The sequence below is a fragment of the Tinamus guttatus genome, unplaced genomic scaffold (assembly GCF_059628265.1).
Source record: "Tinamus guttatus ecotype Peru unplaced genomic scaffold, ASM5962826v1 Tinamus_guttatus_pri_ptg000667l, whole genome shotgun sequence".
In the NCBI taxonomy this organism is placed as follows: Eukaryota; Metazoa; Chordata; class Aves; order Tinamiformes; family Tinamidae; genus Tinamus; species Tinamus guttatus.
Genome location: NW_028289201.1, coordinates 115,624 through 132,675, shown reverse-complemented (window position 1 = coordinate 132,675; position 17,052 = coordinate 115,624). Strand labels below are relative to the sequence as shown.

The following is a 17,052-nucleotide window of genomic DNA, read 5'->3' as shown; positions in this document are numbered from 1 at the left end:
AACCAGCTGCCGGGTCTCTGAGTATACAGAGTATTGGGAGGAGTCACAATGTGTCCAGATAGAGCACTAAAGGGGATGTTAGAAATTGCCACTTTAAACAGGACATGTGGGAATGGGAGACTTACATAGATGCATAGGAGACAGAGAAGAGAATGGGCCCAGACCCTCGCTTACAGCATCACTGATGAGCTGCCACAGACTGAACAAGCAACCCAAAGAAGTCCTTCCTTTGGCAGTGACCTGGAAAGCCGCATCTCTGGCAAGGTTCCAGGGAGATGGGGGTTCTCTTCTTTAAGATGGTCCCCAGGAGTATGCAGAGAGGAGGAAGAGCACAAAGGCAGGTTGCAGGGATATTCGCCAGCTTCATCAGCTGCAGAGCAGGGAGCTGGTCATCTCACAAACTGCTGATTGAGTTAAACGAGACAAGAGCCCCTGCGGCAGAGCCCAGCCCCACCGGGGCAGCCAACGCGCCCCGGGGCCCCAACCTGCCCCGCACACGGGGCCCGGCTGCCCCCAGCCCCGCGACGCCCCGCACAGCCCTGCAAGATGGCACCGCTCACGGCAGGGGAGGGCAGAGCTGCCGGCAGGGCAGGAGGCCGCAGCGTTGCCATGGCAGCTGACAGCCAATGGCTGCGCTGGGCACGATGAGGTCACTGCTGCCCCAGCCCCTGATAGGCCAGCTGCACGGAGAGGGCGTGGCTGCTGCTTGGGAGGTCCCCGCTGCGGGCAGAGCTGATTGGGCAGCAGCAGGGCTGGCTCTGCCTGGTGACTGTGAGGTCACCGCTCCCGCAGCGCCTCATTGGGCAGCAGCCGGGCCCTGCGGGGCTCTGCGCTGCTGAGATCATCTCCGCGGAGCAGCTGCTGAGCCCGGGCTGGGCTCCTGGCGGGGAAGGGCTGGGGAGGCCATTGCTGCCCTGGAGGGCAGGGCCAGAGAGCTGGGCGGGACGGCGCTGTGACGTCATGTCTTTGTGAGTGCCTGATTGGCCGGCAGCAGGCAGGCAGGCGTGGGCGGTGGGTGGGGGGTGTCTGTGGTGAGAGGAGCTGAGAGGGCAGCAGTGGTTCCTGTGTGGGGAAGGGGTTTGAGGAAGCTGCTGTCTCTGAAGGCCACAGGCAGCAGCAGGGATGTGGTGGGTTTGCACCTGTGAGGTCACCTCCATGTGAGGAGATGAGAGGTTGGGAGAAGTCCCATGTGCCTGTTGGAAGGTGCTGGAGGTCTAGAAGAGAATGGAAGGGGTGGAGAGTTGGGCATCCTGCATCTTGGGGCACTTTGGGCCGTCCTGTCTGGTGCCCTGTGTGGTGCTTATCCCTGTGTGTCCCTCATGCAGAGGCAGGTGTAGGCTGTCAGCCCTTGGGTTAGGTACGGAGGTTGTGGAGGGCTGCAGTGCTGGATGGCCCCAGTGTGTCCCCAGCGTCTTGGTGCTCTGAAGGGAGGAGGTGTCTGGAGAGAGCGGCGCTCCGCTCCCAGAGCCCAGCCTGCCATCGCAGGGTCCTTCTGGGAGAGCAGGGATGCAGAAACATTCTCCGATCTCCATGTTCAGGGATAATCCAGACCTCTGCTGGGACCTGCCTTCAGCAGGGCCTTGAATCCTCCAATGCAGGCACAAGGAATCTGCTCTTCTGAGACAGGCTGCACAGGCTCTTTGCTTTTAAAGTCTTCAGCAAAGTTTCTTGGTCTGTGCTGCTTGAGATGGAAATGATACATCAGAAAAGAATCAGTGTGCCCTTAACACATCTTTCTTCTAGAGGGCTTTGGCTGGGACACTGGTTCCTGCCAGACTCAAAACCATGGGTCAATCCAGGTAGCAAACGTGGGGAAGTTTTTCCAGATTCCGTGAATTTTGGCCAAGCTTTCTTTTGTCTGACCTGGAGGAAATCCGTTTCTTATCTTGGAACTTAGCTGGTCCTTGGGCTTTTCCATGACACCTCCAAGTAGTGTTTCTCCCCTGGGGGTAGTTCCTGGCACTCGGTCTGTCTTTCGGGTCCATAGAGCACCTTGGATCTCCCACACATTTTTGCTTCTGGGTGCCTCAGGACGTGCCCACACACTGCAGTGCTGTTATGCAGACTCCCATATGGAGCCCGTAAGGCACTGCCAGCCTCAGGAGCTGCATTTTGACTTGTTCACAAGGTGGTGAGATGACCATCTCCCAGCTGCTGAAGCTTGTGATCATCCCTACAACCAACGTTCCTCTCCTTCTAGTCTTTGCACAGTCCTGGGCCCAATCTTGTAGAAGGCAGACCCCATTCCCCTTGGAGCCTGTCAGAGATGGGACTTTCCAAGCCCCTGCAAAGGGAAGCATGGCTTTACTCATTTATTTGTTACTTATTCAGCCTTTATCATCCTGTCTATGGCACACTGAGCACCCCTTTGCACCTTGGAGTTTCTGCCCTTTCTCCTCTCCTCTCTCCCCTGTCTCCTCCATGTCTACTCAGTCAGCAGGGTCATGGGAAGTGCTGGTTTAGGGAGCTCCCTTGAAGCTCCAAATTGTGCAGCTGAAGGCTTGATGGAGGCCTTCCTTTGACATCCCCATGTTGTGCTTGGGTCGCTTTGAGCAGCCAAGAAAATCCCTCTTCTCTAGGGACTTGCATCAGAGCGTTTTGCCTGCTTTTGTACGGAAGCACAGAGAGGTCTACGATTGCCAAGAGCAGCACGGCCCACATCATGGCCCAGGACGCCTAGGAGTTGTGTGGCTCTCCCATTCCCACATGTCCTGCTTAAATTGACAAGTTCTAACGTGACCTTCACAGCACACGAGGCGGACATTGTAAAGCTGCAGCACTGGGAATCCTCCCGTTACCCTTTATTCACTCAGCAACCCAACTGCTGGTTTGCACTTCAGGGAGTTTAAAGCTTGCTCTGCTTTCCAGGAGCCTGTCCCCCACATTCTGCTTATATCCAGCCTTTCCTGTCTCTCCAAAAGATATGCAATAAGGCTCTCCCCTGTAGCAGGGAGACCTTATTGTTGGCATCTTGGACTTAGTCTACAGCCAAAGAGAATAATTATGCTTTATGAAATTATTCCTGCTCTGTTTCTCTTTCTATGCAATTAAGAAAAATCCTGTGCCTATTTGCAGCTAGTTCTCTAAGGAAAGCAAGTGTGAGCTGGGGCAGATGAACTGCAACCCTCAATTGCAGACTTCAGTGGAATAGGAAAGCTTCTAACAAGAGTGAGGGAAGTCCCCTGTGGCTGGTGAGAGAAATGGAAGGATTGGGAGGTGGAGAGGAAGAGTGTCCATATGGTGCCTTAGCTCCAGGACATGCTTTTCCTCTATGTCCAGCCTTCATTAGGAGTCACTCTAGACGGACACCAGCTGGACAATGTTGCTGTCACTTGCTCTAAAATTATAATAATAATGATAAAAGTCTTTAAAAGAAGAAATACTCGTAGTTATTTATGTCTCCACCTTTCAGGTACACTCCTGAAATGTCTCCAATTAACCATGCAAGACTTGAAGAAAATTACAGGGAGAGACATAGTTGGTCAGAACTTTTTGCTTTTTAATGAGTCCCATGGTGTGTTTGGTGCTGAGCCTATGAACTTCAGTTACTGAGAGGAGGCTGAACAAAACATTGAAGAATTCCAAGTCAGAAGCAACCTCCAAAGTTCTGTAGAGCATTAATGGGTCCCACTGAGAGTCGTTAGCAGCAAAGACTCCCCAGCTGATTAGAGCAGAAAATCGTAATCACTGGTAACAGGCAGGCAGAGGAAATGTGCAAGGTGGTTCTTATGCCACGTTAACCCTTGATGTGTTTTATCAGGCAAAATGTCCAAGCTCAGTCACTGAGCTTCTGGGAAGGGAAATCCTCTCCCCACATGTTTTCGGGGTCATCCTGGGGACAGTGTGTGGGTGGGGGTGTGCAGTGCTCAGTGCAGGACAATGATACAACACCTTTCAGGGTGTTGTCAAGGGGGACAAGGAGGTCCCAGGGTCTCCTGGCAGGCCTTGGTGGCAGAGACAACAGCCATAGCCAAGAGGATGCCGCCCTCCTTTGGGGTCCTTGAGCTTTGGCAGTGCCTTAGGCTGTCTCCAGCAGAGTCTGTCCTGTGCTGGCTCCTACCTGTGGCTGTGCCCATGCAGCCTGTAAACACCCAGCCCGCTTCCCCACTTTGGTCTCACACGGGATCTCCTTCCCTTCACTGATGTCTCTCCATCCCCATGGCTGTTCCTTGTAACACAAAGCCAAGGGATGATCCTTGCCTGGGGCTAGGTGGCCTGTTGCACTACAGCATTAGCCTTTCAAGTGACATTACCTCATCCTAAAGCCCAATCAGAAATTCCCAAGCTGGGGATATTTCAGGATATTTCATCTTTTCATGCTGCTTCCCACTGCCAAGGAAATCTCCTGGCAGCCCCATAGTGTGGGGAAGAATATAACCTTGTCTATCAAAACAGAATGGAACATGAGAAACTGAGGACTGACCTGAAGAGAAGGGCCTGCATGTTACAAGGGAGGCCATATGAGCCAGTGGTGCATGTTCACGTGAACAAGGCCAGACACCTATGGGGCTGCATTAGTAGTAGCATGGCTACCTAGAGGAGGGGAGCTGTTATCCCTCTCCAAGGGGGTCTTTGCATGAAGGCAGTGGTGGGAATCAGTTTTGGGGAACAGGTGTGAAAACTGAGGTGTCCTAGGGTGCTTGCCCATCAACCATTTCTGAAAGGCCTGATTTTTGTCTTGTTTCCCTTTTGAATGTGCTAGGAACATGGTGGCTGTGCTGGACACCCCATGCATCTGACATGGCCAAGTAGGCCTGTTGTCTTTTCATTAAACGAATGGTCTGCGGTGAATTATGCAAGGTCTTTGCAATGTCTGGTTCTGCAGAAGTCTGAGTGAGTGGAGCTCTAGAGGGTCATAGGCACTGAGATGTCAGATGGCCAAGAAGATTCTCCACCTGGCTGATACAGGAGATGGACATGGGTCTCCTCATTGCTCTCTCAGAGCAAGTAGACACTTGCACAAGTCTTGGACCAACCTTTGTCCCTTCTGAAGTCCAAAGGGGTGAGTGTGAGTGTGTAGCTGACTCCCTGCCACCATCTCCACTGACTACAATGGGAGCTTGGACAAGAAACTCCCATGCACATAGCTGTTTTCTGGATCCCAAAAGTTGGGCAGATAGAATCCTCTTCTGAGATTGGGGAGTGTTAGATGTGCTGGCATTGGATGTCCTGCTGTACTCCTCCAAATGAGGTCCTGAAGCATAAGGAAATGAACTTGCACTGTTCTCTGTCTCTGTGCAAGTGTTCCATCTGCTTATGAGATGAGAGCAGGGTCTTGTAGAGCAGGACACGTCCACCTCTCTTAGATAACCATCCTCTGATGAGACCAACTGCAATGTCTCAGTCTCTCTCCACGGCTAACAGAGAGACCATTGGTGACCATTTTGTGGACATGAGTGGACATTTGCCAGGGGTGGCAGGGGTGACCTTTCAGTACCTTTCAGGAACCATCAATCAGCCCTGGAGGCCCGTGATCATCTCGGAAATTCACAGGGGACTGAAAATGTCCCATCTCCAGCTGGGTCCCTGCTCCTGAGCTGGGCCTGGCTCCTGGGACTGCGGGAGCCCATGGCAACCTGGCAGGAGCTGCAGAGAGACAGCTCTGCCCAGGAGCAGCTCCTCATAAAGGAGCACCAAGACTCAGGGCACTGCCCGCAGGCACCAGGCTGGGACGAGTCGCTCATAAGTGAAAGGCAGGCGGGAATGGGAGGACACCCGAGAATCTCAGTGCAGGGAGAAATCTTCCGAGCCCTTGACACGGTAAGTCTGTGTCTGCAGGGCAACAGTGCTGTGGGTCCTGGAGGGATCTTCTGAACCTGGCACAGCACCTTCAGATCAATAGGATGTGTCACGGTGTCTCTCCCAGCCTCTCCTGTTTGAATTAGGGGGTTGCTTTAGAGCAGGGATTCCCAGCCGCACGTTCAGAGGGACAGGGCATCACAACTGCCTTCTCCCTGGATGCACCCAGGTGCTCATGGGCTGTAATACAGAGCCGTGTCCCAGTGCCCCAGGGTGCTGCGTGCCCGGGGCAGTGACTCTGCCCCCTGCGAGGGTCGGCACTCAGCCTGCCCCAGGAAAGCCTCACGGTGCTGCAGGGAGATGCTCTGGGTGGGAGGAGAGACCCCCATCAGGGCAGGCTCATTTTCTGAAGGAGCCTTTCCAAGAGGACAGTCAAGGCAGTGTTAATGTTAAAGACAAGGAGCTTTCTGGAGTCTGTTTTCATTTTCGTCCTGTTTGTAAAGGGCCAGGGGTGTATGGAAAGGAGATGCCGGGTTGGGGCAGGAGACTGAGACTCCCAGTCCCTTAAATGGAGAGATCTGTGGGGAACCTCAGCAAGTCCCTTACCCCTCCCTGACTGCAGACAGCACCAGCATCACCTTCTCTGGCCTCACCAGGGTCTGGCTGACCTTCTCCTCCCCACCTGCAAACACAGAGATGTCCCTGGGCTGCTGCAGAGCAGAGTGAGTGTCCAGAGGATGGGACAGTGTCTGTGACACTGACAGGGAGAAGACATGGGGCAGAGGAAGAGCTGCCAGCAGGAAAAGCTCCAGCAGTGGAGATACAATCAGCAAATGGGAGGGAACTATAATTGCTATGAGAGGTGGGATTTGGATCAACCCAGTCAGTCCCTACAATGCAGACTTCTTCCTCTAAGCAAAGCCCCGTGTCTCCTCTCCCACCCCTCAAGGCCATGGAGTCCTGGCCACGAGCCCCCTCCTTGGTAGAAGAGGGGCTGTGTCTCTCCTGCAGCCTGGTCCTTTCCCAGTGCAGGACAGGGGACTGAGAGGGACTGTCCTCAGATGTCACTGTCTGGGGGGTGGCGTGCACAGCTGGGGGAGCTGAATGCTTTCCTCAGTGCTCCTCTGTCTGCTGCTCCTTGCTTTCCCTTGCCAGAAGGTTCATCCTGTTGCTTTTCATTCCTTCACCTGTCTGTGCTGATCTGGTTTTGCTCTCTGGAGCTAAGGAGGGGAATTCAGCTGCAGTTCAGGCAGTAACTTCCCTCTCCCACTGCATTCCCTCAAGCAACAGTGAAGACATTTAGGTGATGTGAGGATGGGGTCCGTCTTAGTGGAAATGAGATGCCCAGAAGGGGTCAGTTCAGCCCCTGCCTTCACTGCACTGTTCCTCTCCCTTGCTGGAGTGGGAACAGTGGTGACTGATTCAGGTCCAGACACCTCTGTTGAAGAGAGCAGACTGGAAGGGGGGTTAGATTAATCCCTCCCAGTGATCTTCCCTCTCAAACAGAGCTGTCATGAGTGTGGCCTCTCTCCCTCTCCCTCTCTCCCTCTCTCTCTCTGTCACAATAGTAAGTGGAGAATATTCCCACTTCCCTTCACTTCACCAAATCCCGTTCACTCAGGTCACAGTACCCATCCCCAGGTGTCCCCTGCAAATGCATGAGTCAATTTGACACCTCCGTTTACACGCCCCAGTAGAGCAGGACTGACTGCCCTGGAGGCAGGCAGAGAGGCAGAGCACACTCACCCAGCACAAACCAGAGGTCAAGAAAGGGAGCGGGACAAGGTAAAGGAAAGGACCCATGTGGGGGTACCATGAGGAGTGGAATGGATTTTATTCAGAGAAGCTTGTTCTAACTTTAACTTGTTGATGCTTTTTCCTCATTGGAGAATGCGCTGAATCAAGATTAAATGTCCAACAGCAGCTCCCTCAAAGAGTTCCTCCTCCTGGGATTCTCAGACAGGAGGGAGCTGCAGCTCTTGCACTTCTCGCTCTTCCTGGGCATCTACCTGGCTGCCCTCCTGGCCAACGGCCTCATCATCACAGCCGTAGCCTGCGACCACCGCCTCCACACCCCCATGTACTTCTTCCTCCTCAACCTCTCCCTGCTCGACCTTGGCTGCATCTCCACCACTGTCCCCAAATCCATGACCAATTCCCTGTGGGACACCAGGACCATCTCATACTTGGGATGTGTTGGGCAGGTCTTTTTCTTCCTTTTTTTAGTTTCAGCAGAGATTTCTCTCCTCACAGTCATGGCCTATGACCGTTATGTTGCCATCTGCAGACCCCTGCACTATGGGACTCTCCTGGACCGCAGAGCTTGTGTCAAAATGGCAGCAGCTGCCTGGGGCTGTGGGTTTCTCTACGCTCTCCTGCACAGTGGGGACACATTTTCCCTACCCCTTTGCCAAGGCAATGTGGTGGAGCAGTTCTTCTGTGAGATCCCCCAGATCCTCAGGCTCTCCTGTTCAGGCTCCAACATCAGCGAAGTTGGTCTTCTTGGGGTTAGTGTCTGTTTAGCCTTTGGCTGTTTTGTTTTCATTGTGGTCTCCTATGTGCAGATTTTCATAGTTGTACTGAGGATCCCCTCTGAGCAGGGCCAGCACAAAGCCTTTTCCATGTGCCTCCCGCACCTGGCCGTGGTCTCCCTGTTTGTCAGCACAGGCATGTTTGCCTACCTGAAGCCCCCCTCCATCCCCTCCCCATCACTGGATCTGGTGCTGGCTGTTCTGTACTCAGTGTTGCCTCCAGCAGTGAACCCTCTCATCTACAGCATGAGGAACAAGGAGCTCAAGGAGGCACTGAGGAAACTCATCCAATGAATCTAACATCAAAAATAATATCTGTCCCAGGGGATTTAGCATCAAGGATATGTGTTGTTCATTTATTTATTTCTTACTTTCATTCTGTTACATTCCTGTAAAGGAAAATACATGTTCTGGTTCATGCCGCTTGTTCTGAGGAATCTCTCATTTGAATGTGGCTTAGGTATGTTCAATTCCAACTGAATCTCTTTCCCACCCTGACAAGCAGAAGTTGCTGGAGGGACTGCAGGCCCAGGGGTCTCATGCTGCCCTGGGCAGCAGGGTGGGCAGAGGGACTGCAGGCAGACCGGGAGGGTATCTGCTGGGCACAAGAGCAAAGGGGATAGAGTGATTGGCCTCAATGCAGGGTCTCCTATCTCTTGTCAGGGACCTTCTGCCCTTGCGCTTGCCCTGACTGATGCTGTGGACATAGTTGAGCTGGGTCCTGAGCTGGTCTTGTCACCATTCTGCAGAGATGACTTCCCATCTCCAGCTAGGACATGGCCCTCCCTATAGTCTGGAAAGTCGTGACAAGGGAAGCTGGGAATGAGCAAGTCCCAGAGAAGGCCGTAGGTGCAAAAGGTGTCCATATGTACAGAGCAGAAACTTTCCTGACAGACGGTTTAGAGGTGTGAGGAGAGCTTCAGATTCAGGCAGCCTGCCCAGGAAGGCTGCATGCAGAGTCCTATAGGCATGAAGAGGCAAGATCAGCCACATGGTTGTGAGCTTATAATGCCCAGGATGCAGGCAGGGCCAGCAGTGCAGGGATCTACCGGGAGAAGATGCCATCCTCCAGTGCCCAGACAAGAGGAGCAGAGCAGGTTTGTGGATTGGAACTGGGGTCAGGCAGAGTCCAGAAATGGCCAGACAACACTGGAGGGCTCCAGCCAGCCCTGCTTTGTGTAGGAGGTTGGACTGGAAAACTCCAGGGGTCCCTTCCCACAGCAACTTCTCTGCAACTCCATGGTTTCTCACTCCTTAGCCACAGATCCACAAGCACTGGAAGCTCACTGTGCATTGGAAGCCCAAGAAGACCCTGCTGCTCCTACTCTTGAGCAGCAAGCAAGCTCCAAACACTTTATCACCCTGAATAACAGAAGATGCTAAGCACGAAAACTAAGCTCAGACATGACAATGGGTTCAAATTCACTGGATTCAAAGCCATAAAACGCTTCTCAGTTTCATTGCTGAGAAGAAGACGGCCTCCCTGATTTGCCACTGTTGGCATGTGGACAATAGCTTTATTTATTCACTTGGAAGGAAGATTTCTTTAAAATTTCCGCTTTTGCAGCATACTGTCAGCGTGTTCACCATTGGAAGCCCTGCTTTATCTCCATCAATGACTCTATGCACTCTTCTGAAGAAAATGTATTTTCTTTTGATTAATTAGACATTTTCTGCTACCTCTTTCTTTGCTGAAGGAGTCTTCCATGATTGAGAATTATTTCAAATAAATTATATATGCTTATATCACACTTTTTTCTTCTTGTCTATCACTGAAATAATATATCCCCCCAACTCTACTGTCTTGATGTTTCACTTCTATCTTCACTGAGGTTGTTACATTGCAAAGTGATCAGCAGAAGCATGCAGGGGTTAGATGGAAAAATATTTTAGAGAAATAACTAATAAACACTGAGATCCTTGCAGTGGGCAGTGCACACTGATGTGGCCGTTCTGCCATGGGTCAGCGTGGTGCAGCACCACCAGGGCCTTGGTGCCATCTCAATATCAGCATCCTGCAGCCGCTGCACCACATCAGGGACCAGCTCCCAGCATCTTCCTCGCCTGCAGGGAGACACACAGTGTGTTCCTCCGAGCACTGGGGCTGGAAGGGTTCCAGACACAGTCATTGTCAGAGAGCACCCACTCACTGTAGTGAGTTTTTTGGAGAGGACAAGCAGGCCATGCAGAGCCAGCCAGCACAGGACCTGCTGTTCATGGCCCAGCTGTGCCTGGCACAGGCTCAGTGCCACCCCATCGGCCGCCGTGCACAGATCTGGGCACCGCAGCAGCTGCAATGGCACTGGCCAGAGTGGCACTGAGATGGGGACCACCCTTGCATGGGGACCCCAGCCCACAGCATGGCCGTCTCACTGCCACTTCACACTGGTCCCCAACCCCAGTCCCATGGGCAGCCCTTCAGCTGATGCCCTAAGGCCTTGTCCTCTTCTGCATCACCGGGTCCTCGCTCCACATCTTCACTCCGAGCTATAGCCCCTCATCTCTGGCACTATGGGTGTCTCCTCATCATTGTCCCCTTGCCCACAACCCTCCACGCCATGCCTGCTCCCTCATCACCACCCCATGGCCCCATCCCCATGTCCTGCTCCTTCTGCAGCCTTTTGGCCTTTCTTCAGAGGACACGGAGTGCTGAGGGCCGGCACAGGGGGTGCTCGGAACACAGGGGACAGTGTCTCAGGAACTGCCTGGGGGTGAGAGGGGCTGCTCATTAGCTAATGACACCAGCGTGACCATGAAGAGCCACCTTGGAACAGAGAGTCCGTGTGCGGGTCCGAAATAGGAAGGTGTGTGTGGGGAGCATTCCGGGGAAGCGGGTCCCGATGCTGCAGCTCCCAGCGCTGCGACTCGAGGCTCTGGGCAGCCCCCACTCACAGTTCAGGCACCTTGCACTTGTGCTGGTGTTGTCTACACAGCCCCGCAGCAGGCAGAAATGGTGCTAATGCAGCAGTGGAGATGGTTGTGCCATGTCTGGCAAAACTCAGACCTTCCTGCCATCCGTACCATGAGAGTAATGCTTGTTGTGTAAAAGAAGAAAGTGGTCATGAGGTATTTGTCATAGTTATTTTGCTTAAATAAACCCTAGATTCTCTCTCTCTCTCGTTTGCCTCTCTTTTTTATTTATTTTATTTTTTTACTTTTACTCTAGGACATAATGAAGATGTATATAGTAGCAAAGTGTAACAGAGCCTCAAATAACGGTGTGATTCTCAGCATGATTGTGCTGTTCATGGACCACTAATAAAGCAGTGTTTGTTGTCCCTGCTATTTAGATTGACTACATTGACTGCTTTCTGTGGAGGGTTCTGAAATGGAGGGTAGATCAAAAACAGCTCTCCATGACTCTAGGGGATCAATGATCCAAACACTTCTAAAATCTCTGTTGTATTTTGCTAAAAATAACAGTAGGGAATTAGAAACACATGTGCCAAAGCTGGTCCTTCATGCTGCAACCCCAAGGCCTGAGCCTCTATGAGGTAGAAGGTGGTGGAGATGTGGGATGTTAACAAGTGTTTGCAGCACCTTCAAGGACTGCACTGCTAAAGAACGTGGATTCTAGTGGAGTTTTGAATAAAGAGGATTCCTCCTTCCTGGTTTGCTAGATAGGACACTGCTGCGGTTTTTTGTTCCTTTGTCCTGCCAGCAGCAAGACTGGCCATGTGCTTCCAGGAGGCTGCACACACTCTGTACGGTCATGGTCGATCGCCAAAAGTCAACTCGGGCAGGGGCAGAGCAGCTTTACGGGCAGCACAGAGCGACTAGCAGCGCTCATAACCACAAACGATACGAACAGCCTGGTCCTGCTCTTGCTCAGCAGCTACTCAGACTCAAGGCTTGCAGGAGGTCTCATACGCACTCTCGCATGGAGGTTGCTATTAAGGTGGTTGCCTCGACATCTGCAAGCCCCCGAACCCCCGTCTTCACTCATGAAGAACAACAGGCATGCTCACCCAGAAAATAGCTAGGACTTCAATTATTAATTATTAACTTAATAAGGCAATAGGATAGACTACAGTGACCAGGCACATGGCTTGGCTGTACAGGTGTACTGGCCAACAATTTGCTTATACACAACTGGTCCATTTTATTTCCTCTGCCTCTATTTCCCCGTGCTTTTTCTTCCATGATCCAGCTTGATCCTTCCCTTTCTCCGGCTTTGTCACCTATCAGATAAGCCTCCCATCTTGTCCTTTTCTCATATAATGCTCCTTTAAGCACCACTGAAATCCAGCCCCCCCTTACAGTGCAGTCGGTAGCTTGGCAGGGTCATCTTCTGCTCCCTGCAATGTCCAATGGTTTCTTATGCCCACTAGTTCCTCAGGGCCTCTTCAGTTATGTTTACCCCAAGCCAGAGCCTGCGGTTTGCCTGCACAGCCCCACCGCACACTGCCAGTGAAGCTGGGGGCCCAGATGGGAAGACCCAAGGCCACCAAAGCCTTCACTGTGGGGCAGAAGGACCCAGCCCAGAGTTAAGACAGCCAAGCTGCTCAAGAGCATGGAAGACTCCTTCACCAAAGAAAGAGGTGGTAGAAAATGTCTAATTAATCAAAAGAAAATACATTTTCTTCAGAAGAGTGCATAGAGTCATCGATGGAGATAAAGCAGGGCTTCCAACGGTGAACATGCTGACAGTATGCTGCAAAAGCAGAAATTTTAAAGAAATCTCCCTCCCGAATGAATAAATAGAGCTATTGTCTGCATGCCATCAGTGGCAAATCAGGGAGGCCACCTTCCAACACAGCAATGAAACTGAGAACTGTTTTATGGATTTGAATCCAATGAATTTGAACGCGCTGCCATATCTGTGCTTAGTTTTCATGCTCAGAAAACTATCATCCTGCTATTCAGGCTGATAAAGTGTTTGGAGCTTTCCTCAACAGTCCTTGGACATTGTCCCCAGAGGTTTCAGCTGAATTTCAATAGATGACTTATGAAAACTTGCTTGTGCCAGCATGCTAGTCAGCACAGACGAGCAGTCTGTGTTTCAATCCAAAGACGTATTCAGTTCAACATTTTATTAATATATATATATTTAAAGTATATTTAAAGATTTTGTTTATAATAATCCCCTGTAACAAGATTCACAATACACCTTCCTTGCTGTCGCTACCATAATCAATTATGTTCAGAAGAACAAAAATCTCCTGAGGCACCTGTATTTAAAGCAACACATATATGTGTGTGATATAATATATGGTACAGAAAAGCATCATGACTGGGGAAAAAGAAAAAGCTTTGCTCGACCAATGGCTTCCTTCAGGACCAGTTTCACAGTCTTGTTTCTGAGACTGTAGATAAAGGGATTTAGGAATGGGTACAGGACAGTGTTCAGCAAAGCTACAATTCCGTTGGTCTGTAAGGAAGCATCTTCTGGGGGCCGAGCATAGAGAACAAGGCAACTTCCATACACGACGGCTAAGCTGGTGAGATGGGAAGAACATGTAGCAAAAGCTTTCTTCCTCCCAGATGCTGATGGCACATTCAGAATACAGAGGAAGATGCACATGTAGGACACCGAGGTTAAACATAAGGAACCCAGCACTACAAATGAAATCAAAATAGAGTCTGCTTTCCAAAGCCACCTGGTGTCAGAGCAGGACAGTTTGAATAAGGGGGAGTTGTCACAAAAGAAGGGGTGGATCTTGTTGGGGCCACAGAAAATAAGCTTTGAGAGCAGAACCAGGCGGTTAGCTGAGACGATGAAGCCTGTGACCCACACAGCAACAACCAGGTGGGTGCAGAGCTGCTGCTTCATGATGGCAGCGTAATGCAAAGGTTGGCAGATAGCAACGGAGCGGTCGAAAGACATGACAACAAGGAGAACAAACTCTATACTGCCCAGGGCAAAATAGAAATAGGACTGGGCAAAGCAGCTGCTTAATGAGATTGTTCTCCTCCCAGAGCTCAGAATCACCAACAATTTAATGGTTGTGGTGGATGTAAACCAGGTTTCCAGGAATGCCAGATTACTGATGAAAAAATACATGGGGGTTTGCAGTCGGTGATCCACATGGAAGAGAAAAATGACTGCTGTATTTCCCATGACTGTTGTCAGATATATGAGTAGAAGGAGCAAGAAAAGAAACAGCTGTAGTCTCTGATGAAGCCCTGAGAAACCCTCCAGGATGAACTCAGCAACTGCAGTTTCATTTCCTGCTCCCATGCCCAATTTCAGTGTATCCTGATGAGACAGGAGCATGAAGAAGAAACAAGCACAAGAATGTCACAGTCTGACAGAAGGGTTTCTCCTTCCTTCTTTGCTCCCTTCTTGCTTCCTATGTACCACAGACAGAAATATTCCCCTCAGCGATTCATCACACTCTGAGTCCTCTGCTTCACATTTCACTTATACGGTCCCCAGAGATTTTACTGTCTTCTTTCTACCCTTCCAGCCACTCACAAAGGATTCCTTCTCAAGTGCCTATAGAGTTTGTAAACTATTTCATGCCATGCTTAGAAAATTCCCATCACAGATGTGATGGGAACACACTCGTGTTTCAAAAGTCCAACTCATCTCCCAGCAAAAATTCTATTCTCTGAAGATATCAGATCACCCATGTAGATAAACATTTTGAAAGTTTTCCCTCCTGCCTTTCAGTACTTGCCTATTTTGACTTGGAACATATGTATGGCTGTTAATTTCCAAACAAGCTAATATCTGGCATCTCTTTTGTAATTCCTTACTTTCTTCCACAACTTCTTCCTCTCCATTTCTCCAGAAACATTGGGAAAAATGTTGTTATTCAGTGTCCTGACCTAAATTACTTGCTTTCCCTTTAGGGTAAGGTGGAAGTCTTACCATTTTGAAGAGCTTGAAGTCTGTCCTTTTGATTACTGCCCTAGGAAACATCTGGAACAACAACAAAATACTGAGTAGGGTTATATCTTAGATGTATAAAAGTCAGGCACTTCTATTTGGGCAAGCTGGCATGCTCCCATACTGTCAATGCCAAGAGAGAGAAGAGTCTGGCAGAGACTGGCAACACTTCTTTCACCTGCTGATATCCGTGTGAGAGGACCCAGTCTCTAGAGCTCTCTGTCCCTGTTGAATCCATGTGGAGCCTCAAATGAGTACGGAGACCAGCTGCTCACAGACACCTCTAATGAAGATGAAGAAACTCACTAGTTCAGTCTCAAACCTCTCAATTGATCTAGTAGCTAATTTCTTTTCCAATCCAAAGACTACGCCCAACAGAAGAAAGCCCAAGGAAAACATAAGGAATAAATACAGACATTTTTCTTTTCCACCTCTGCATATAGTTTTAGGCATACAAAGGAAAGAAGCAGAAGGCTCCACAAATGAGATGCCTCAAAAATGCAAGGGCAGGGAGTAGAAGGAGATGATGGGTTTGAAGCAGAGAAATAAAGGTTCTCCACAGACTCTGTTGTCTGCCCCCCAGACCACGTGTCAGAGCATAACAGGTGGCTCTTACACTGAGGGTAAAATGGGAAGCTCAGTATTGGGCAATACCCCATATTTGTATTGGTGCTTTAGACTGGAGCTCAGCTTAGTCCTGGGTCCCAATTGTCCTTTCTTCCTCCCTGCTTCCAGTCTGCCACAGGGGAATCTCTGGACTGGGTTTATCTGGAAGATTTTCTGAAATGCAACCATTATGTGAGCATTATGTGAGCTGTAATTATGTGAGCAAAAGCTCAAGCCCAGTCACTTGCATCACTGTAGCCTTCATGAATCAGAGGTGGGAGGAACAGAAAGGTCCAGGTCCCACATTTGCAAATCCAGACAGCTGCAGGAAGTACTTTGAGGACCTGGTTTAGTTCTCCAGATTGAAATTCTGAGGATAGCAGCGGGACTGGGTGGCCCTGGTGTCTTCTCTGCTCTCACAGCAACTGAGATTTCATCCCAATGCTGAGGAGCTAAAAAGAAAGTTCAGGTACAGGGGAAAAATGCAGAGAAATACTGTAAGTCTTGTTCAGGCCAGATGTCATGGGATCAGCTTCTGGGGGCATTTCCATGGTGGAGGAGATGTGCCTCATGACAAAGCCACTTTGTCCTGTGCTCAGATAATCAGCCCTGATGTGAGTCTGCCAAGGCCTTTACATTCCCAGACTGAAATCCTTGTTTGAGTGCCCAGAAAATCTACCTTGTCTGGAAGGGACCTCTCCAATGCAGCTGCCCTCCGCTCCATGAGAAGCATCAGGAAAAGAATCCTTCCCAGGTGCTGCTGATTACTGAAGAAAGGATCTTGCCAGAGAGTCTAAAATCCACTTATATTTGGAGATGTGTACTGGTGGGAATCCTGGCCTACATTCCTTTCTTTTGATTCATTTCTACTTTCTTCCTCCACCTCTCCCACAGAAATTTATTTGACTCAGTGGTGTGTGTCACAAGCCCATGTCATGAGCAATCAGAGAACATATCCAGCCCAATGGCTCAGGCTTTGGGATCCTTGGCACCTCAGAAGGGTCACTGCCACCCAGACAGTGAAGAAGACATCAGGTACTCTATAGTCCTGAATTAGGACTGAATCACAGATGATTTTCTCCTTCAAATCAAACTTAGACTTCATTCCACAGCCAATGGTAAGCTTTGGGGGTTTTGGAGAGTCTTTTTTTCTACCTTTTTGGTGTATTTGAGTATGAGTCCTACTGCTTTAACCAAAAAGACTTGCAAAAGCATGTTCTACCACTAAAAGTATCATAATGCTCTCACCCTTGAGGAAGTCTAGGTACCTCTGCCTCCAGTCACCTGCCACCTGGCATTAATACCATGTTTTTCTGGCTGTTTTAAGATGTTTTCAGCACC

The 17,052-nt window shown here is 50.3% G+C and overlaps 2 protein-coding genes across 2 annotated transcripts; one reads left to right on the top strand and one right to left on the bottom strand.

Annotated features, from left to right (window-relative positions):
* The first annotated feature begins 7,649 nt into the window (after nt 1-7,649).
* Nucleotides 7,650-8,564, top strand: LOC148591936 (olfactory receptor 14A16-like). The gene has a single exon (XM_088536427.1). It carries the CDS (start codon nt 7,650-7,652, stop codon nt 8,562-8,564), a length of 915 nt encoding a protein of 304 aa, XP_088392553.1.
* A 4,933-nt stretch (nt 8,565-13,497) lies between these two features.
* Nucleotides 13,498-14,487, bottom strand: LOC148591935 (olfactory receptor 6F1-like). The gene has a single exon (XM_088536426.1). The coding sequence runs from the start codon at nt 14,485-14,487 to the stop codon at nt 13,498-13,500; it is 990 nt and encodes a 329-aa protein (XP_088392552.1).
* Between the last annotated feature and the right edge of the window lie 2,565 nt (nt 14,488-17,052).

Coding starts and splice junctions, on each gene's coding strand:
- LOC148591936 (XM_088536427.1), top strand. CDS start 7,650: ATGTCCAACAGCAGCTCCCTCAAAGAGTTCCTCCTCCTGGGATTCTCA.
- LOC148591935 (XM_088536426.1), bottom strand. CDS start 14,487: ATGCTCCTGTCTCATCAGGATACACTGAAATTGGGCATGGGAGCAGGA.